Genomic DNA, 22,297 nt, shown 5'->3' on the forward strand with positions numbered 1-22,297 from the left:
GGCCTCGCTCCTCTAGAAGCTCTAGACACTCGCTTCTCGGGGGTCTCTCGCTTCCAACTACCCTTCGGGGCCTCTACTAACTAATACAATCGCTCCTCGGGGGTCTTTCTCTCTCTTCTCCATTTCAGGATATCGGACTATCAGGTACTCGCTCCTCGAGGGCCTACCAGCCTATGTATCCTGCACCACGGACCTTCAGTCCCACCATTTCATCATTAGGAAGACGCCTACATTCCTGTGAGTACCTCTATGATCCGGTGCTCCAGTGCCATCCACCAGCCATGGTGTTACCCGCACTGCGGGCTCCCGCCTATCGTGAACATCTGCGTGAGATTGTACATCCGAGCCTGTTGAACTTATTAGCACCTCGTGGATACCTTCCTGCCTACATCATCTACCTACAGCAGTACAATAAAGCCCTCCATCCATACTGTGTCTGCTATCTGAATTCAGCCTATCGCTGTGGTTCCCCAAGGGACCCCACCCCGTGGCCGGAGTCATCTCCACAGCGACCAAGGGTCCACAATGCCACAAACACAAAGTCCCTTGATGTCAATGGATCGGTCTTCTCCGGCTGGAAGAGGCACTCCATCTTGTCAAGCTGGATCTTACATCCTTTCAGGGTCATTCTGGTGCACTTGCTGCAACCCTGAATGTCGTGTGAGGCCCCAAGGCAGAGGACACATCTGTCATGGGAGTCCGTGGTAGATATAGTCCTCATACACCTGGGGAATCACTTAAAACCCAAAGTAAATATGTTGTCACAAAATAAAAGGGTTGCAAGATCAAAATCAATGGCGGCGGCTGTCGATGGCGGCACGCACCGAGTGCACTGCCGCCCCAGGAGTATCGATAACAAAAAAAAACGTACTCAGCCGAGCACACTGTTTTACCCGCAGTTAGATGCGAATTGTATAGGCGCCACCTAATCCCCTTATGCAATAAGGACAGCCGACCGCTCGCAGCCTCTAATTTAAATATTGCATGGCGCCCCCAGGAAGGGTGCCTGGGGGTGCATTAGGAAATTTTATGAGCGTCCATTTTCCTAACAGGTGCACAGCCATGGGTTAGGAAAATGGATGCTTAACTGTTTCCCTAACTTGACCACCTGCACTTTTTTTTTTTTTTAAACTTTTGGTTCCTCTGATTTAATATCGCCACACTATTAAGTCAGGGGATGTACAGAAAAGCAGTATTTTCTGCTTTTTTGTACAACTTTTTGGGGTGCTCAGAAATGAACACCTGCCTCTAAAACGCAAGTCCAACCGAAGGGTAAAGCGCACTGTTTTGCATCAGGCCCCAAAGACAGGGAAGCAGTGTTACATTTCACCTTAGTCAAAGAGGTGTAAACTAAAAAAAAATTTATTTGCAGGGACTCTACAGTCTCAATTTATAAAAGACAATTTTAACAGAATAGTATATCACCATGGATACATACATCAAGAAGAAAGCCTGACAAACGGTTCTTTGGGGGAGACAAATAGGGTGGACTGCCCTGGTAACCCCATCCCCAACGCTATGAACTCCTGTCAGCTTGGGGATGGAGCCATGCAGGTTACGTTCCAGGGCCCAGCTGATGTTCACGTGCCCCAGGCCCCAGCTGATGTTCACGTGCCCCAGGCCCCAGCTGATGTTCACGTGCCCCAGGCCCCGCACCTTCCTAAGATCTGCCCTGCCTCGGGATATGGAAGAGCTCCTAATTAAAGTCACTTCTATATGCTTTTCATTTGAAAGACCAAGCACAGAGCGGCCAGACGATGATCACAGGGCCACATTCCCCCTACAAGATTATTCAGCTATAGCTAGTGGGATTTTTCGACCAGGGTTCCCGCAAACATCTGTAAAGGGTTGCAAGCAATTTTATCTATATAGTGGGTGGGAGAGAAGAAGGGAGGGAGAGAAAGAGTAGAGGGTGCCGCAGAATTGCACAATGTATTTTGTGGATCCTTAACCAAAAAAGTTCAAAAGTGAAAATCACGGAGTTAAAGTCAGCCCCAGAGGCCATCCACAGTAGGCTTCCAATGCAAACTACTAGAGAGCCGCTGGCTGCGGCATTGCCCGTCTGAGCATTTTCCCAGAGAAACAAAATGGGGAAAACCCTTTCAGGTTAGTAGCACGTGTGGCCCAGAGCCGTTGGCTAACAACCGTCGCTCAAGCAGCGGGGGCGGACGTCACAGCGCGTGCCTTCAGCAACAGAATTTCTACCAGGATCGAGTGCTCAAGCAAGGGCTTTACAGGCGCAGGAAACGGAGACCCGAAGCGTAGGGGGGTCTCGCACTTTGGCGTGCGCGCGGGTGACGGAGGGGGGGGGGGCCCCCGAAGACGGGCGCGCGCCGAGAGCTCGCCGACTGCTGTGCGCGCGCGCGCTCGCTCTCGTGCGTGTGTGAGACTGGCTCTTAGTAGTAACTACGGCAGCTGCTGGGAGGCGACAGCGAGTTTCAAGTTGAGAGCGAGCAAGCAAGAAAGAAAGAAAGAGAGAGAGAGAAAAAGAAATAAAGGGAAAAAAAAGCGAGAGAAGACATATTTTTGTCTAACTTCTTTTCCGTTTACCCAAAATGCTCGGCTGCGTTCGGTGACGATGGCGAGCGCTCTCGCGCCGAGCCCCAGCTCCCAGGCCAGCAGCTCGGGGGAGAGGGCGTGAAGGGAGCATGAGAGGCGAAGGGCTGGCGTGACGGAAAAAAAAAACAAAAAAGAAAAAAAAAACCATGGCTCTGGGAGAACAGCGCGAGGCTCCGCAGCGGAAAATGAAAGCGCCGGAGGGGGCCGGCGGCGGCGGCGCGGAGGGCTTCAGGAACGGCTATGTCAAGAGCTGCGTCACCCCTCTCCGGCAAGACCACCGGAGGGGCATGCTGCTCAGCGCCTGCCGGTTCTGCAACGTGGACTTCAGCCGCGCGCCCGGGAGGCTCCGCTCCCCCGCTCTCTACGTCGGGGCAGTTGCAGTTCTTGCGATCTCGCTTCTGGTTTCCAGGCGCCTGGAGAGTGGCGGGACCTCGCTGCTTCTGCGGACTTTGCAGGCTTTCCTGCTGGGCTTTTCGCACTCGGTCAGCCCCCTCTTCAGCATCGGCTGTGCCTTCTTCTTCTTAACCTTTTGTCTGGCGAGAACTAAACGAGAGAGCAGCACGCTTTGGCTGACCGCTTTGCCGGTTTGCTGTTACTTGGGGGATTTTTTGGCCGTGCAGTTGTTACGATGGGAAGAAGATCAACATCAGATGCAAATGGTGGGCAGGTTACTCTTCGTGCTGGGCTGCGTGGGTCTGCTGACATTGTTTCACACTTTAAAACTTAAACACAGCGTTCTGATTTTAATTTTTGCCAGCGTTGTCTGGTTGGTTTCTTTTACTAGTCTCCGCTCTCTGCCCCAAGCTATCAGACCACTTTTTGCCTGTCTGGTTGGGGTAGCTGGCTCCCTCCTGGCACATGGGTTTGATCATTTCTTTCAAATAAGGGAAGTTCACGCCAGGATTCCGATTGTGGAGGAGAAAGTGCCTGTGATCAGACCTCGGAGGAGATCCAGTTGCGTGTCTCTAGGAGAAACTTCCAGCAGCTACTATGGCAGTGTTAAAATGCCAAGGAGACCTTCTTTGCCTTGTATATCCCGAGAGCAGGTATGTCCCAAAACTGTTTTTAAAAACTGCATCGTGCTGTTTTTATTTGCGCTTTCTTCTTCGTTTAAGACGCACTTGTGCAGTTGTTGCAGCCTTATTAACTTGTTTATAAACCACTGCGGAATAAATCGTTTCAAACTTGCAGAGTTAACAAAAAGAATACTTAAACTTCTGTGATGCGAGCTGCCTCTGGATGGAAGCTGTTTTGATTACAAATAAAACTGAAATGTGATTTCAGTAGTAAAAGAAGGGTGGGTAATGAGTGGTACTATAAATTGCTATAATCGTAAAATATGTAACTTCTGTTTTTAAAAATGCTGTTTATCTTGTGTTATTACTGTTTTGCTCCTTGGCCATTCTAAAGCCAATCGCCTGCCTCCCGAGGTGGTGGTGTAAACAGAAATTGTGGGAGCATGAAATGTAAACACAGCTTCGCAGCGCTGCAGGATTTCAGTTTATTTTCATTATTATTGATAACAGTTGATCCAAGGGTACTGGAAAGAATCAGATGTTGGGATTGTTTACGAAGTGAGCTGCATGGTATAACAAAGGCTAGCCGTTGTCTGGTTTGTTTTTTTTAATTTGTTTTTTTTTCATTTTAAAAGAAGATTGTAAATTGGGATTCCGACAGTGTGGACACGTTCTTTAAAAAGTTACTGAAGCTGGTTATTGAGTGTTATGATGATGCTGACACCAGAAAGTCCCGTTCTTCCAAATGTTTATCTTGAAAGGAAATTGCTATTAAGGATTTAGGGATAAGTTTTGTGGTCTCTCTTGCAGAAATAACATTGGAAATATAACAGCTTTTTTTTTTTTTTTTTCGAGGCGAGTTTTTACGTGCATTCCCTTTTTGTGTGAGGTGGCAGATACCACAAAACTGTTGCCGTGTTCCCAGTTTGTGGCTTTAAGGTGCAAGCACGTGGACAAATCGAACGCGTTTTTTTTCCGTATGGAGTCCACTGCGGAATACTAAAGAGTAAAGTGTGAGATTTATGCAGGATAGTGTGGAGCTGCAGGACATCCCAGCAATCTATTAACAACAACCCTGGAAAATGGTTTTCCCTTTCTTCAGAGCAGACCTTATTATTTTTTTTTTTTGTGCCGCTGTTCCCAGAAATGCCTTATCCTGTATTTGCCCCTGTATGTTGCAGAATCTCATCATAAATTGTAATTACCCAGTTTACTCGCTCCTCCACTTCAAAAGAGAGAGGAGGAGGGCGTAAACCACCTGGTGGTGATACTATCAAGCCAACAAAATTCAAAGTTGTTTGTGGAGGATCTCTTACTGCATTACTTTCACTTTAGACATGTCTTATCAGTTTATAACTGGCTTTTAAAAACATTATGTTAAAACTGAGTTCTAGTGCCGTCAGTGTTGCTTTCATAAAAGCTAATTATTACTTTATTAGTATATATAGAAAATATTGACCTATAACTGAGCAGGCAGAAAGCTCTATAGTTCACTCGAGGTCTTACCTATTTTCATAAATTATTGGTGATGTGCGTCATACATTTAAATACATTGTACTGACTTTGCCTGTCTAATTTTTATTAGTACATGGTATACATTTTAAAGCATTTGTTTTGAAGTAGTTGAGCCATGTTTTGGTCTTCACAATTTTTAAACATGCTAGATACCTAGTACATCTCAGGAAACTTTTAAAATTACTTAATACAATGATTGTTGAAAATGTTTGCTTTTTCATCTTGTTTATTGTCAGATGTGCCTTTGATAGCTGCTGTCTGTTTAATTTTTTATTTCTAAAATGTAAATGAAGTTAATGAGGTGCATGCTATTTATTATTTCATTCTGGCCATGAAAGTTCAGGTTTACTTATGTACCCAACTTTTCAAATGCTCAACCAATGTAGTTTGTAATAACGATGTAGAACTGTTGTCAAATCAGCGGTAACCTACTTTTAAAATTAGAATTTTTTTTTGTTTTGTTATGCATATATACGTCCTACTAAGAACTTTTTGCACTTGTTAGGAGTTAATAGAATTTCAACTTTTAATAGTTTTCACTCACTTGAAAATTTTAAAAATACCTTTGCATTCGTAAGGGTCAAGTACAACTGCACATGTTTATGAATCTAAGAGCTGAACTCAGGCTGTTTCTACTTTTGGTAAGTACATTAAGTGCTGCAGTTGCTATTTTAGAACATATATGTAATTGAAGTGGTATGAAAAAAAAATTAGCTAGCTTGATTTTTCAGATATGAGAGCTCTGTTTTGACTTTAATGTGTTGATATTGACTTAAAGCAGATTTTAGAATTCTTAATTTGCTCTGATTTATCAATGAAAATGGAAACAATATGAGAACTTTCAGAATAATATTTCACCTGCTGTTCATCTTTTTTTTTTTTAACTGAGTGTAAATCATTTTGAATTGTGAATTGAAATGTGTTGTCTAAACTTTCAGGGTTTTTTTCTATTTAACATAATGGTAAAACTTTTTTTTTTTTTTTTTTTTTTACAAGCGCTGACTGTTTTTAAGTAGTTTTATTTGTAGGCAAAATATTATCTAGTAGATAAGCAAGAATGTCTAAATAGTTTTTTTGCCTTGTTTATTTGTAATAGAGAAAATGAGCTAATAAGAGTTTATCTTGTTAAAGCTGTGTGATAGACCTCCGTGTGCACTGCTGCAAATAAAGAGCTACAAGATTGTAATTGGTTTGTAGTAAGGACACACCTTATTTGTCCAATTAATGTAATATATTGTTTAGTATTCAGCAAGATATGCTAAATTAAGTTCAGTGGAAGCCATATTGTCATACTGAACAGTGATTACAGACTATTTTAAATCATTTTCTACTGTAGGAACTTCATCACTGAGTATAGGCAAGTTGCAATTTAACTATTGTAAAAATGAATATTTGCATTATATGCTTAATATACTGATTTTTAAAAATGGTTGCCAAATAGTCATCATGCTTGCCAAAAAAAAAATGTATAGACTAACCCTTTTCCTGTTCTGGACTAGGTATTCTTGCTTGTAAACCTAATTACAGCTTATAGAGATTTTCAGGTTTTGTGTGGCGTAATATGCAAAAAGATTTGAATGCAGCTACTCAAATGCATTTCAGTAACTTGTTTTTAAGATATGTTCTTCAGGTTTATAAAAGGTCTTAAAATGTGTACACGTTATTGCAGTCTACTTAGTTTGATTAATGAAATCCCACTGAGAGAATTTTAAGTCATTTTTCCAGTAGTCAGCTGAAAATGATGTTTGGAAGATGCTGGAAAATAGCTTCTTAGGTACTATGAGCTTTCCTATACATAAAGGGTCCTAAAATATTGATTGCAACCTTCACCATTTGTAACAACATTGAATACATTTTTCAGACAATGAATTTTACAATAGTAAATTTTAGTATAATTTTTATGTAATTTTTAATCAATTTAAGTATCTTAGCAAGATTTTGTCCTGTAAACTGTATATTTAACATGGCCTGTGGTTAGATTAAAAAAAAAAAAGAGCACTAAAAGTTTGCATTAGAATAATTTCCTGTCTTCACATTCAGTGTGACCATGAACGAGTCCACTGAACCTGTCGCCTTTTCAAAGCTGCTACATTTCTTGAATTATGCACTCTGTAAATATGTGATTTTATTTGGAACTATATTGACTGAGGTAACACAACTCTCTTAATATGGGTAGAAAATAAAGATAAGTTTAGCTACAACAGTCCACTGAGAGAAGAACTTAATCTCATTAATCTCATCCTCTCCAATCCTTATCTCCAACTACACCATGATTAACCATCTCCATTATTGTTTACATGTTTGAATTAATAACCTGTCCTTTCTCTTCTTTCTCTGCCAAGTTCCAATCTCCCTGTTATATGTAACTGCATTTTCCGCACCACTGTTTTTAGTTTATGTTTACGATGCACCCCTGTTCTATGTGAACCAGCATGATGGGACTGCGTTCTCGAATGCCGGTATATAAAAACCCAAATAAATAAATAAAATAAATAATTTTGGTGTTTTGACCAATAATAGAAATAAGGCCTACTAATAATTATAGAACTAATTTTATAGGAAATAAATTATTGTGACGCATAGAATGAAATACTAAGAATTTCCAACCTTTATGAATAATAATAATAATACACTTCTTTATGAATAATAATAATAATACACTTCTTAGTTATAACAGGCAGTACTCTGCCTGCCCATTACAGTACGCATTGGGTGTATTGTGAGTTCAGGTCAATAACCAGGCAACTTCAACACCCAGGTAGTGTTGTGATATACAGGTAAAGCACAGATTGCACTGCTTGAATGTTCTTGCCATGGATACTGGCTTTTCTGGTGCCACAACAGTGCTTTTTACCTGACCTTTGTAATATTGCATTCACTAGTGGTCTTAGTAGGGTGGTTCTAATAGCTCAGTGTGTGGGGGATCTGCATTTTGGATTCGTCATCCATAGGTGTCATTTGGGCTGGATGGTGACCGTATACCTGAGGATGGAAGGAAGATGGCTGTTGCTACTGTTGCCGCTCTGGTTGGTCAATGTGGCACTGAGGGTTTGCTTTTCAGGAATTGCTCAGGCATTTGAAGGGTATCTGTATTACTTGGCCATGCTTTTTAGGTGAACAGGAATAGCACAGACTGCAGGATAGAAAAGAACAAAGACAAAAAGAAAAATGACTTAAGCAGGTTATGCATACTGCAGACTTCATCCTTTAGCTTGCCAGGATATACAGGTATGTTAATACAATTTTCATTTCACAGTGAAGGACACACATTGGTTTGTAACTTGGATAAATTGCTTTATAGTTGAGGTACAATTTGAACAGGAAGGGAGAGAGCTGATAATTTAAATACAGACTCATAGTACTGTTATAGCTGTAGACTTGTAGTAATCAACATTTTAAAGATTCCTTGAGCCGCACTTCTGTAGTGCAAAATCAAACATTTTCCCCCTATTCTGATATACTTATTATGGTTCGTCAAAGATGGACCACATGCTGTCAATACAAGAAACAGTTGGAGCTTTTGAGTTTTTCTCCAATTTGAGATACTGGAACATTCTTTTGGAAACCAGGTCTTGTACAACTCACCTACAACTTGAAAGGGGCTGATACATTTTTGCATGCAGCTTATTATGACTCCTGATGCAGTAAAGTAATGGTAGACTAATGAATTGTGTATTTAAAAAGGTATGCTAACCTGAAAAATGCAAATAGTATCCTCTGCATAGAGTGTGATTTATATGCCCAAAATACAATTTTATGCGCATCAAAAAAAATACTGGTACACAAATCATTTTGTCTGTGAATAAAACTTGCTTTATGCACAGAAAACTTGATTTCTGAACAAATTGTTTTATGTGCATACATTCGTATAGGACCATCACATTTTGAACTCCAGGTTCAAGCACATAGATTAACATTAGCCTGAGTAACACTTACTCCAGCTCTGACCTGGGGTTAAATTTTGAGCATCAAGAAATCATGCATTAAGCCTCTGTATTGCTGAGTAATAGTTAATGCCTTCATTAACATTGAATATAAATGAGGGTGGGATAACTTGTGTGCATGGTTCTTTCTATGCAGGTTTGTGTGTGTGGTGTTTGGGTTGTTTTTTTTTGCCCAAAACTCTTTATTGTATTGGGCATAAAGTCTGCTCACAGAAAATGTGTGCATATTCATGGGTAAAAGTCCGTACAGCCCAGCACATCTTATATCAGGCTCTGAGTTAGTTGTGTTTGTGTCAAAAATGGCTCATTGTTTGGTAGTTAAAACCAAATCGTACAAAGGAAGCACCATCATCTGTTTGTAAAATGGTGTTCAGAAGAATTGTTTTATATTTTGCTTTTGAGCAATGATGTACCTGTGATCTGAGCAGTGAGTATTTTGCAGATGGGCTTTATTATTTTAGCTGCTTTTGATGTCTGATTCAGACCTACAGAAAACTTAAATGGGTTGACTAAAAATATGAGTTAATTCCATTGGTGGTGGTAGTCTCACTTCCTACTAACTATTTCTTTTATTATCTGTTTACAAGAAAGGGTCTTTTTTTTAAAACTTTTGTTGGAATATATGATGGCTAAAATGTCAGAAAAATTAGGCAGAAAAATGTATGCATGGAAGGGGTTAAATTAGAATAAGTTTGGGTTACTGATGAAAAGTTTCAATCATCAAAAGTTCAATCCTAGCTACTGCCTTTTCATGAATCTCTTGTAAACTCTCAGAATTGTCATCTTAAAAAAATATTTGTTTGTACTTTAAGAGAATTTGAGTACTTATCAGATGTATGAATAGATAGTAACTAGTGTTGAGGCCTCAAAAACTGCCACTGCTGCTTATGGTTTCAAACTTGTGCCAATTCATTCTCTTTGTGTATAGAATAATGAAGGAAATATGTACTGAAATAATACAAATAGCAGTTGTGCATATTATAAAACATTTTTTGCCTGGGAGGCTTTTTCATTTTCATTTTCGTTTTTGTTATATGTTGCTTACTTAAATATGATCACAGAATGTTTGTTTGAATTGTAATGTGTTTTTCTGACAAAATGGCTCTATAACAAAGATTTTAAATACATTAATTGACAATACTTAGCTTAGATTTCTTGCTACAGCATTTTCGGTTGGGAATTACTGTTGTGACAACAACTAAATACATGTTTTGTTCTTAGACAAGGGTTCTTTTCCGGGAGCAGTTGTTTCTGAAACTTTGTTTCAGGAAGGAGTATGGGTGATCTTGCACTGTTGAATTTCTTAGGTTTTTGATTTAGGACCCACTATGAGAAAAGCATTTTGCATAATGAGCTATCGATGCAGAAAAGCCACAAGTTGCATGAAGTCTGCCCAAAGAAGAATGCCCAAATTTCCATGGATAACTTAAAAAATCATGGACCTGATTGATTTAAAAGAAAAGGCACATGCGCAGAGATCATAGTCTAGGATAGCTTCTGTACCACCTGTGCTTAATGTGTATATAGATGACTACAGAAAGAAAAAAGCTACCCAAATAGTTTACTTATACAGGTAAACATTTGGGTAGGGTAAACATAATTTTGTTGGTTGTCTTTAGATATTTTAGCCAGGAAGTAGCTTAGTGAAATATAATTCTAGTCATTAAAAATGGTAACACCAGAAATATTTTCCAAGTAATTTCAGCCAAGATAACTTATGCCACTGTTCCAGTGTACAAATGCTGGCTTCTAAGCACACAACTCTTTAAAAAATAAATAAATACAAAAAATGTATATAAAAAAACCTTTTGTTGTCTAATACCAGATCTTACATTTTAATCAGTTTGTCATCAGTACCTAAATGCCTTTTAAAATAGGGGTTTCTTTTCTTTTTTTCTGTAGGCACAAACTGGCTGAAACTCTGTAGTTTCTATCCCATAGTGTGTAGATGATCATTAAAGAAAATCAAATCTATAGTTTTATTTCCTATTTTGCTTTTCTCCTAATGATGGAAAATTGGCTTTTTACTCTTATTCATTGGCATTTAGTTAAAATTTGTATACTTGTTGATGTTTTTTTCATCGACAAGCAGTGCTGAATTAACCATGACAAATGGGTGATGTCATCCAGTGGTACTGAACAGATCCTTCTCTCTCAGCTCATAGAGCTTTCGTTCTATTGAGCATATATGGGAGTTCCCATGTGGGTGTTGCCTCGTGAACCTCCTCAGTATTTTTTCAGCTGAGCTTCAGTACGGATGTGTACCCTATCTCTCTCTCTCTGTTTTCCTTCATTGAATACCTCCTTATATCTCAAGCTTTTCCTAACTTTTTAAAATTATTTCATTGTATCTCTGCCTTGGCAGCCCCCAAACAAGCACTTTTCAGTGCTATAAAAAAAAAAACAATTTTTAAGAAAAATGCCTGGCACTAAGAAGCCCACCATCATGCTTTTGCATGTGGTAAAAAGATGTCCATCTCTGATGGACATATTTATCGATGCCTAGGACCTCACCACAACTGCTATCACTGTGGCCGGATGTCTCTATATGTTGAAAAGTCCAGAGCTTGGAGATGGAGGAACTGTGTAAGACTCTGAGCTGCAGCAGGTCTTCCTGGAGTAGAGCATTGTCTGTTCTCTGGCATTGAGTTGAGTAGGAGCTCCTCAAGTAAACTTCCCCCCTCCCCCCTTGTTGTGCCCCTCCATTGGGTTGAATAAGCAGAAAAGCGCCATTCTCAGGGATCAGCAAGCCCTCAGCGCTCTGTGCCTAGTAAAAACAAAAAAAAAAAAAGAGTGGTGCCACTTTTCAGAGCCGGTGGTGCCATCTGTGCCGAAGAAACTCCATGTCTTGGCCCAGTTGGTGCAATTGATGCATAAGGAATTGATGCAGTCTTTACCTTGTTCACTGGAGCATCGACTCTTGACACAAATCATAATTCCTCCCTCGAATCCTCCAACCATGGATCAGCATCAGCGATGCACCGGGCCTTGTTGCTGCTGATATAACTATTTGTAAAATCACCACTTACAGGAAGCATGGGAGGCGCACAGGGAGATATGCTTCACTTACCTCCCCAGATTTTAAGGGTGATGCAACCTTTAGAATGACTTGCTTTGACTAGAAATGCCAGGTCCTATCTGCTTGGTTGTGCCATTAATTTCTCCCCCCCCCCCCCCCCCCAGGTCAAATATTAGAAAGGCCTGAGGGATGTCGAGGCAGTTCCATTTTAGTTTCTGAGGAGGATATTCCACTCCTAATGTCTGCCCTTGGTCTAAGGGGCAGAGTTAGTGAATACATTCTTTGCCTCCCTGGATGCTAAGGACAAGGAGGGCACACTTCAACCTATCCTCTCTAGGTTATTGGATTTTCTCTCATCAGAGCTCTGTGAGCAGGTTTGAGTCTTTGCCAGTCAGAGGAAATACACTAGGATTACTCTCCTCTGAGGTGACTGAGGATCCCTCCTCCATTGTCTGCATTACCATTCCTTCCACCTTTCTTTCAGGCCGATTAAAAAAAAAACAAAACTCTGCGGGAGAGCTGGCGCTCCGAGGTGAGTGCCTGCTCTCCCGACATGCGCCCAGGCACCTCTCCTGGGCACGCGATTCTTTATTTAAATTAGGGCCTGTGCTAATAAGGAGGTGCTAGGGACACTAGCACGTCCCTAACGCCTCCTTATTAGCGGAAGCGGCAGCTGTCAGTGGGTCTGACAGTTAAGCTTAATTTTACCGGCGTTGGTTGTCGAACCCGCTGACAGCCACGGGTTTGGAAAACGGACGCCGGCAAAATTGAGCATCTGTTTTCCAATCCGCGGGACGGCGGATTGGAAAACGGGACGGCGGATACAGAACGGTGCACTCGGCTGAGTGCACCGTTCTGTATCGGCCTGTTAATATGTGGAATACATCGGGACTGTGCTTCTAGGATAGTATTTTTTTAACAATGTCCATGCCTCTTGCACACTTTTTACCTCTTAGTGTGTTTCTATTTTTCTCATTTTATCAAAGCTTTCCCTTTTAAAAGTTTAGCGCTAGATCCGTGGATTTTCTTATTGTCCCCCTTCCAGTTATTAATTCAAATTTGATCATATTATGATCACTGTTCCCTTCCTCATCCATTATATCCTCCAAATCCAGGATCCTCTCTTATCCCTTTTTTCTCTCTTCCTCTGAGTTCCCAGTACCTAGTCCTCTCTCTTTCTATCCTGTGTTTTCTTTCTCTCTCCATCACCCTGTCCTTGTATCTAGGGACCTTTTCTACTTTCTTCCGCTTCCTCAATCCCTGTCTTTCATTTTCTCTTTTTCTTTCCATTCTCCTGCTTCCTCCTGATTTTTCTCACTTTCTCCTTCGTACCTCATCCCCTCTCTCCCTCTTTCTCTCCTCTTTCCAAACCTCCTCTCTCTGCCCTTCTCCCCACCCAGCAGAGGCAGCCATGCATAAAACTGTAAAACTGTATCAGCATCCTTTCACCCCCTTCTCTTCTCACAAATGGTTCTCATCTGGTTGCATTTTTGGATGACTCCCTATTCTGCTGTCATCTGAGTCCCAAGTCTCTGCATCACAGACATCTAAGGCCTCTGTGGCAGTGACTCTCCAAATCAACAGAGCACAGCAGAGAAGAGCCTTGTACTTCAGGCAACAGGTGGGGAGGGCTTGAACAAAAAGCAGAGGCTCTTCTCTATTATTCACTGCTGTTGTGCTGGCTCCCTGTTCCTGCCCATTCCTTCTGGTCTTTCGGAGTATTGTCTGGTTGCCATGGGATGGGAGGGTGTCGAAGCAGCAAGCAAAAGATTTGGGGCACTGAGGCACAGGAAGAACTCTCCCAAGTCACACAGGTTGAAAAACTCTTCTTTACTTTATGAAGTCGGTAACAGTTTAAAGGCTTGAAGTTCGTATTTTCTAGGTTAAAATAATATGCATAGTAGTTGGCCTTGCAGTGTCAAGCAGTTTTCTGTAGCAGTATACAGGAACATTACTGAATGGTAAATTGTTTAACATTGGCTGTAGTTCTAGCATGATGGCTTAGTGGTTGTGCTGTATGATGTTGTGCAGGAGACCCAGGTTCGATTCTTGTAACTGGTGACTTCTTTTTGTACTGACCAGGGCTTAAGGCAGTGAAAAGTCAGGGAAGGAGGGAATCCCAGGCCAGAGCCCCTGGTCTCCCTGCAGCACATTTTTCAAGGTTCTGCAGTAAGAGTTAGCACATTGCCACTGAACCTTGAAAAATCTGCCACCATCATATTACAAATTTGCAAATGTTTGCATTTTATATATAATATTTAAAACATTAGGAATGTTCATTTTCTGTTGGTTCTGTGTCCAGTTAATTTATGTAGTTCTTTATTAGAGGAAAAAGGATCTTGATGATTGGTGCCAGAAGGAAAGCAATGGCAGCATGTTGGACTGCATGGTCTTCCATCGTGAGTCAGGCTGACTGGTGCTTTGAACTTGCAAGACTGTGTTTCCACGTGGTTTAAAACAGCACTCTGTCCCCTTGTGACAGAGGAAAACGATGTGGTCCAATGTCCTGCCAACATTCTCCTCCTGCAGCCCGATTTTTGGGGAGAAGGAAGAGCATTGAAGGTGCTGCTCCACTGCTTTTGTTTCCCTAATCTGGTTTGGTCTACAGTCCGTGGGAAGGGCTGAAATTTACAGTCTTCCTGCCATAATGGGAGACCAGGGTCCCTGTCCTAGGCATTGTCCATGACAGTACCTACTGACTGGCTTAAGAGCATGCTTACACCAGACTTGTGAGCAAGAGGATTGTCTGATTTGGCAAGGCTAGGTAAAAGGAAGAATAAAAATAGGGAAACAACTTGGACTGTTGTGAATGAAGGGTCTGTGGGGGAGTTTATAGACATCTCCTTCAGTCTACCTTAAGGTTGAATCCCGCAGGGAATCCTGGGCGAAGGGAGGAGCTCTTCACCAGACCTTAAAACCTGAGGGCCTGAGAGGGTTAGACAGCCCCAGGGAACTAATGGAATCCCAGCATATGCACAGACCAGTTAAGGTTGGTAAAACTGCATGTGTTTAAAGGTGAGCTGCACTAGTGTGTTAACCTGAAGTTACTGTGAGCTATGCTGAGCTGAACTCAAAGCTTTTGACCTGGAGTTAAGGTGAATAGCACTGTATAATTTGAACAGAAGCTAAGTTGTGCTGCCTCTTTTTGTGTTTTTGTCTGTTTTCCATTGTAAATAAAATACACTGAAGAGCAGTTGGGAGACTATTTGGTGGTTTTTCTCTGGCTGTAACCTGGCTACCGACTGCTTGTGCTGCTACAGGGTCATGGAGCCTTAGCCTAGTTAAGGCAGATTCAAACAGAGCTGAAAACCTAAAAGTAGCTGAAGAAATTCTGTACCAAAAAAAAATAAAATAATTCCATAGGATCCTAAAGGCTTTCCATTCTCATTGTCCTGTCTATTTAAGAGGAAAAGGGGAGCATAAAAATGAGTGGCATGCCTTAAAGCAACACAGCACTGCCACATGGAAAATAATTTAAACTCATTCACAGGACGATACAGTAAAGTGTGGCCGCGGTTATCCTGCTTCTAACCCGCTTTCTACTCACAATTTGGCCGCGTTAGCCCAACCCGCGATTCACTATCCCTTTTAACCCATCCTTACCGCTTCTTTAAATCAACGGGTACCCCTTTCCGCCCGCGGCATGTATATGAGATGTAAACGATTGGATTAGCTATTCCCCCCCCCCCATTCAGTAACGTGCGCCCCGACTATCGCCTCTTTAACCTGCAGTTTAGCCGCGCGTTTAACCTGCTAATTTACCGCCTACCCCTACCCCTGTGTTAGAGGCAGGGGTAAGGGTAGATGGCAAACTTTCCCCCAAAAGAAAACCTAAAATCCCCTCCTCCCGAAGCGTCTCGACACGTAAAATATGTGAATAAGTGTAACCAACTTACTTTTTGTTTCTTTTTCAGCCCTTTCAGCCTTCTCTGCCATCCTCCGGAGGGGGCAGCCGGCGGCGAAAGCGGCTTCCAGTGGCCCCCGCCGGCAAAGATGGACGAACGCACGCCCGTAGTGCACGGGCGCTCAAGCCAGCGAAAGCACATGGATGGGCGTGCGTGACGTACGCCCGTTCATGTGCTTTCGCTGGCTTGAGCGCCCATCAATTTGGGCGCTCTAGCCAGCGAAGCATATGAACGTACGCCACAAACAAAAAGTAAGTTGGTTACACTTATTCACATATTTTACATGTCGAGTCGCTTCAGGAGGAGGGGATTTTAGGTTTTTAGGTTTTCTTTGGTTAAAGTTGGGATCCACTTCCTGGTGCCTGTCATTTCAAATGTCATTTGAAATGACAGGTACCAGCGCACCCAAGATACTGTATAGGCGCTGTATAAAGCGCCTATACAGTAAAATGGATTTTGCTTCATGGACGCGTGTTGGACGCGGCTTGAATTTGCATGCGATTTTAATACAGTATCGAGCGGTAGGTGAGCTGGACTGTGCGTGCGGCAAACACGGGTGCGCCCGGCACTAATGCAGCTCTTCCTACCGCTCCTTACTGTATCGGCCTGTCAGTTAGCAAGTAGATCTAGAGGTTGACATAACATATTGAGGCAAGGAGAGAGATAGGAATAAAACCCCAAAAGGAAATTGTTTTGTTATTCTTGGTTCTTTTTTTTTTCTTTAAATGTGGAAGGTCGGTAGTATAAATAACTGTAGTTCTCTCCTATTGGGCACAAAGCATGAAAATTAACTGGGCTTAAAAGCCTCAGACATCAGAAGAACTAAAGAGGACTTAAACAGAACATATTGACACAGGCCTTGCAACAAACAAGATCAGAACATAAAAACTAAGCTTACATTTGAGAAGTTGAAATGGTGGTATGTCCCCTCCTGCACTGCTTTAGCAGTGACTTAATAGTGTTCCAGGTACATTTCAACTCACAACGGATGCTATATAATAATGTAGAGATCTGTGACTTATCCTTAACCTTCCTTTGCCAATCCAAATTACCTCATTTCATGTCAGCCATGGTCATGACCACCCATTATTTGCTCTTATCACACTCTAACTGTCCTTTCTCCACTTCTGGTTTTATGATTGTTTTGTTTTTCTTTGTTTACCCATAATAAACAGAAACAGTATGTAGAGCAATTCTGTAGAGATACTTTTTGTTAAAGACTCTGCTGTAATATTTTCATTGATTTTCCTGGAGGAAGCCAAAAGTATTGAAACCCTTAAAGTATCAGTACAAGCCAGACTGCTCTAAATATCAACTGACCTGTTTAATAATTCCTTATTTTTCACCCTCTGATATTGGTCACACTTGCGGTTCATGGTGGGTCACATTTAGCTCTTTTCTTTTAGCCTTATTAAAGTTTGTCAGCTTATATCATAGGTCATGGTAGGTAAGAGTTTATATTTTCTAAACCTTTTTTTATTTTGTATTTTAAATACTCTTGAAAGATACTCAATTTTGAAAGCACCAGAGATCAAATTTCTCAGTTTCACAGAACAGGTTTGGCATAAACAGTGGCATAGACAAGCATTCCTACTACTTAGTTGCCTTTACTCTTTTTTTGGGAGAGATTACACTTAAAAAGTGAGAGGGCAGTTCTATCTCTGTGTCTGTGCAGTCTAGCTTTTTTCCTGAAACTGTCAACAAAGATAGCAGTTAATGAGAACTGATATTTTTTTTCCCCCCTAAACTGATATGGTCATCATTGGAAACCAGACTGAGATCGCTAACATATTTCATGTGGGCCACCTAAATAGCTTTCCAGTGGTGACGATCAGTTACTATCAGCTTGAGTAGGATTTGAACTAGTGATCTTCAGATGAAAGGGTTTTTTTTAACCCTATGCCATTGTCCTGAGTCAAACAGTATTTTAATGTTGGTCCTTCCATCAGAAATTTGGAAATCCTGGTCTATTAATAACGTTTCTTGTTTAACTTTTTAAAGTTCTCACTTGCCTGTCTAAGTAGCCTAGTGAGTAGAGCAATGGGCTGAGAACTAGGGGAGCCTGAGTTCAAATCCTGCTTCTCCCCCTGATGCTTCTTGTGACCTTAGGTAATCTCTATTTAGCCACTGCTATTACTAGCAACAGTAACATGGGATAGATTTAGCTTTTGGGTACTTGCCAGGTTCTTATGGCCTGATTGACCACTGTTGGAAACAGGATGCTGGGCTTGATGGGACCCTTGGTCTGACCCAGTATGGCATGTTAAACTGCTCCCTATTTTCAAATGCATGCAAAGCAGCTCATCTATAGGTAATTATGTAAATAAAATAATGCAACTTGCCAAAGCTGTGCTATTTCCTGAAAAGTTAGCTATAATTCAGGAGTTGTAGCTAACTTTTTCCCCCCGGAAGCATCAGGATGCTAATGTGTGTCCTGATGCCTCCGGCCTGCTTCTTAAAGGCCCCTCCCAATGTGCCTGGAAATGCCCCTCCCAATGTGTCAAAAATCCCCTCCCCCACTGCCTGTGGAAGCGGCCTAGCAGGGGGAAAATTTTAAAATAGTCACACAGTGATGCCCTACCCCCTTCCCAAACCCCCCTTCCTTTTGTCAAAAATTGACCCCTCCCATTTCACCAGTAGCAGCTCCCAGGCCCCCCCCCCAACATACAAAATATTTCCTGGTATTTCCTAATATAACCATTCTGCCCTCCCTTTTCATAGGACATTTGCCCTGGTATTGTAGTGGGCCCCCCAACCTCCCCTTTAAAAAGTTACCCTGGTTGTCCACTGAGGGCTTGGAGTACCCTCTAGGCTTTGGGCCTGTGCAGTGGTCATTTTTAAAAATGGCACCGCCTGGCCCTTTAAGAAGATGACGGCCCTGGGTGAAGTTGGCCACCATCATATGTTTTCGCCCTTTTCCCTAAATTTTTTTCTCGCAGAAATTTTCAACAAGAAAAAAAATATTATGGGTGAAATTTTACTGGAGAGGGGCTAAATATTGCAGGAGCCCACCCGACAATATTTTTCCCATCTCACGATGTAATATCACGACACAGTAAATGACCCCCTTAGATTGTAAACACTATGAGGCAGGGAAATACCTGTCATACCGGAAATATCTCATCTTGAACTCTGGTTTAGAAAGACAAGTGATTTAAAACAAAATCCATATCTACTAGGAAAAAACCTATTAATCTCATTTGCAGGGGAGACTTGACTAAATGACAGGAGGGTGTCATATTGTCTTAAATAAAACTGCAACGTCCCCAACCTGAACTATGCAGTATTTCAGAAGATCAGATGGAATTTTTTATTTTTCTTTGACGGTGCCCCTTAACAGTTCCTAGCACCTGTGGAGAGTAGCTAGTTCAACAAGAATTTCATTCATTACAATCTCACTATATCTCCTTGGTTTAAGTTGAATATGTTCTTTTTTTTTTTTCCAAAATAATTTTTATTAACCCGAAGATGTTACACTCACATGGTAGAACAATAGCATATGCAACACAGAAAACACTGGTACATGGAAAAACTGATTTTGACTTTAGTCGTTTTGACCTAAAACATGGTTTTCAAGTGACTAAGTGTGACTTAAGTACAAGGACTTCCTATATTTATATATTTCTGATCAGGAGCCATGTTTATCAGTATAACCACAAACCCTTTAACACATCGGTGGCACCTTATGGAAAACATCTAATTTAACATTATTTCAGTAAGAGTGACGAAATGGGGTGTACTTTTGTATGAAACAGTTCCTTTATAGATTAACCAGATACCATACTCTCTCTCCTCCTCTCTTTTATTTCACAAGTCTTAAACTGTTGATTAGGGATATGGCAAGAATAGGGGAGGGAGGGGAACCTAAAAAGACAGACTATGGGTCTACCACTTATTTTATAAGTTTCCACCTGCATGGGCTGCAAGCTCAATGGAAAGGCTCATTGCCTTAGAGATTACTTCATACTGTTAGTATGTTGGTGGCAAAACATTACAATGTCCTGTTCAGAATATATGTAGTCAGCTTTAGTTAACATTTAACAACTATTTTCATTTGAGTATTAAATGTATTCCAAGTCATAAAATATGTATGTTTGTAAACTGCTTAACATTATCTAGCAATCAATATTTTTTCTGATGCAGCAATGTTAAAGAAATTTGATTTCTATATCATACAGCCTGAAATGTTTTAAGTATTTTAAGGCTGGAAGTGACTTTTCTATTGTCCAATCAGCATTAAATGGTTCAACTTTTAGGAACGTGACTGGTTATACAGATACATTTTATAAAATGACGTTCCTTTTCTCTGGTTGTGTAGTTAATGCCGAATAACAGTGGTCAAATATTGTGCCCCCCGATGAGGAGCTTACTCAAAACATTGTAGTGGTATTGGGACATCTAGGGATATCTTTGAAATTCCTTGAGAATCTGTCATATGAAGACTCGGTTTTGATCAAGATAAGTTCAGTGATAAAATTCCAACAAGACATTGTATTACATTAAAAAAAATAAAAGGACATATGTTTGAGACCAATGATTACATTAACAATTAGCACAATACAGTTCAGTCTTAGGATGGGCTCTTTATTACATGTATATTGAGCTTCTTTGTGAAGAAGGATTCTATTTTCAATAAAGAAAACGTGGAGCAATATGAATAAAAATGTTTGTCACTCTTAGCTTTTGATATACTAAATACAGAAAATGAATAATTAGATTTGAGTTATTTGTGTTCAAGGCCTCTATGATAAATTTAATAATCTTTCTGAAGCAAGAGTAGCATCAGTTTCTACATCATCAATCACCCTGGCCAACGTTTTAACAAATGCTGGGCCAGAGGTACGTTTTTCTCCATAGATATAAAATGGGAAAATCCCTTACATGTGATCCTTTATGTACTATACAATGCTGGTCAAATAAATCCCAATAATACCAGTTTCAATATAAGACACATGGAATATTGGTTTTGACCTTTTGAAATTCTTCTAACTATTGAATACAGAAAAAAAAAGGTTTCCTGATCTCTAGACTGGAACATATTTCTATTTTCATATACCACTTTTTACCTCCAAAAGGGGACCCTAAGGAGTTTACAGAGAATACAATTATCAATACAGTATCTATAAAAACAATAAAAAGTCCCTAATACTGCCTACCCCATTCCCTGTTCTAACTAAGGGAGGTGACAAAGCAGCAACATGCAACTGAAAAATACTTCCTCCAAAGCAATACAATAAAATTCCTCACCATCAGGCCAATACAGTACAGTGCGCTCCGGAGCGCACTGTTAACCCGCCATTGGACGCACGTTTTCCCTTACCCCTTATTCAGTAAGGGGCCGAAAACGTGCGTCCAACCCGCCGAACCTAATAGCGCCCTCAACATGCAAATGCAGTAAGATATTTAACATGAAAAACACACACTATTACTGAATAACCCCAATTAAGAAAAATGGGATGTTTGGTAAATGTGTGTGTTCCACATTAAAACCCTACCTCACATTAGTGAATCAGTCCCTTGGTGAGCTCTTAGGGAGGTCTTCCTACTCTTGGTGCATAAAATATATCAGCTATTAGGAAAGCAGGGCAGCGCTGGCATCATACTCCTAATTGGATTGCTTTATTATTTATAAACGGGCCGATTCAATAAAGTCCGCGGGAGACTGCCCAGGCCACTAGCCTGTGCGCGCAATTCTGTATTTAAATGAGGCCCGGCGGTAGAAACAGGCAAAAGGAGGCGCTAGGGACACTAGTGCGTCCCTAGCGCCACCTTTTGGCCCGGAGTGGCGACTGTTAGCGGGTTTGACAGCCGGGGTCCCGAAGGGTAAAAAAAAGTTAAACAAAATAAATAAATAAAAACAATTTGAATTCGGCCCGCAGCTGTCGGGTTGAAAACCAGATGCTCAATTTTGCCGGCGTCCGGTTTCCGAGCCTGTGGCTGTCAGCGGGCTCGAGAACCGACGCCGGCAAAATTGAACGTATCACTAACGAATAACCCCCCGCCCTCGGTTATTTACACTTTCGAATAATAGAAGGACTAGGGGGCATTCCATGAAGCTAGCAAGTAGCACATTTAAGACTAATCGGAGAAAATTCTTTTTCACTCAACGCGCAATAAAGCTCTGGAATTTGTTGCCAGAGGATGTGGTTAGTGCAGTTAGTGTATTAATCAAATTTACTTAGGGAATAGCCACTGCTATTAATTGCATCAGTGGCATGGGATCTTCTTAGTGTTTGGGTAATTGCCAGGTTCTTGTGGCCTGGTTTGGCCTCTGTTGGAAACAGGATGCTGGGCTTGATGGACCCTTGGTCTGACCCAGCATGGCAATTTCTTATGTTC

The 22,297-nt window shown here is 41.2% G+C and overlaps 1 protein-coding gene across 2 annotated transcripts in view; it reads left to right on the forward strand.

Annotated features, from left to right (window-relative positions):
- Positions 1-1,939: 1,939 nt before the first annotated feature.
- The window catches only part of PDE3B (phosphodiesterase 3B), a 429,076-nt gene continuing 408,718 nt past the window's right edge, over positions 1,940-22,297 (forward strand). The window contains exon 1 of one of the 2 annotated variants that reach the window (XM_029582158.1): positions 1,940-3,605. In XM_029582158.1, coding sequence (XP_029438018.1) covers positions 2,706-3,605 — 900 coding nt within the window. In that variant the 5' untranslated portion in view covers positions 1,940-2,705. The remainder of the gene's footprint in view (positions 3,606-22,297) is intronic. The other variant, XM_029582157.1, reaches the window with a different exon arrangement.

The sequence above is a fragment of the Rhinatrema bivittatum genome, chromosome 17, assembly GCF_901001135.1.
Source record: "Rhinatrema bivittatum chromosome 17, aRhiBiv1.1, whole genome shotgun sequence".
In the NCBI taxonomy this organism is placed as follows: domain Eukaryota; kingdom Metazoa; phylum Chordata; class Amphibia; order Gymnophiona; family Rhinatrematidae; genus Rhinatrema; species Rhinatrema bivittatum.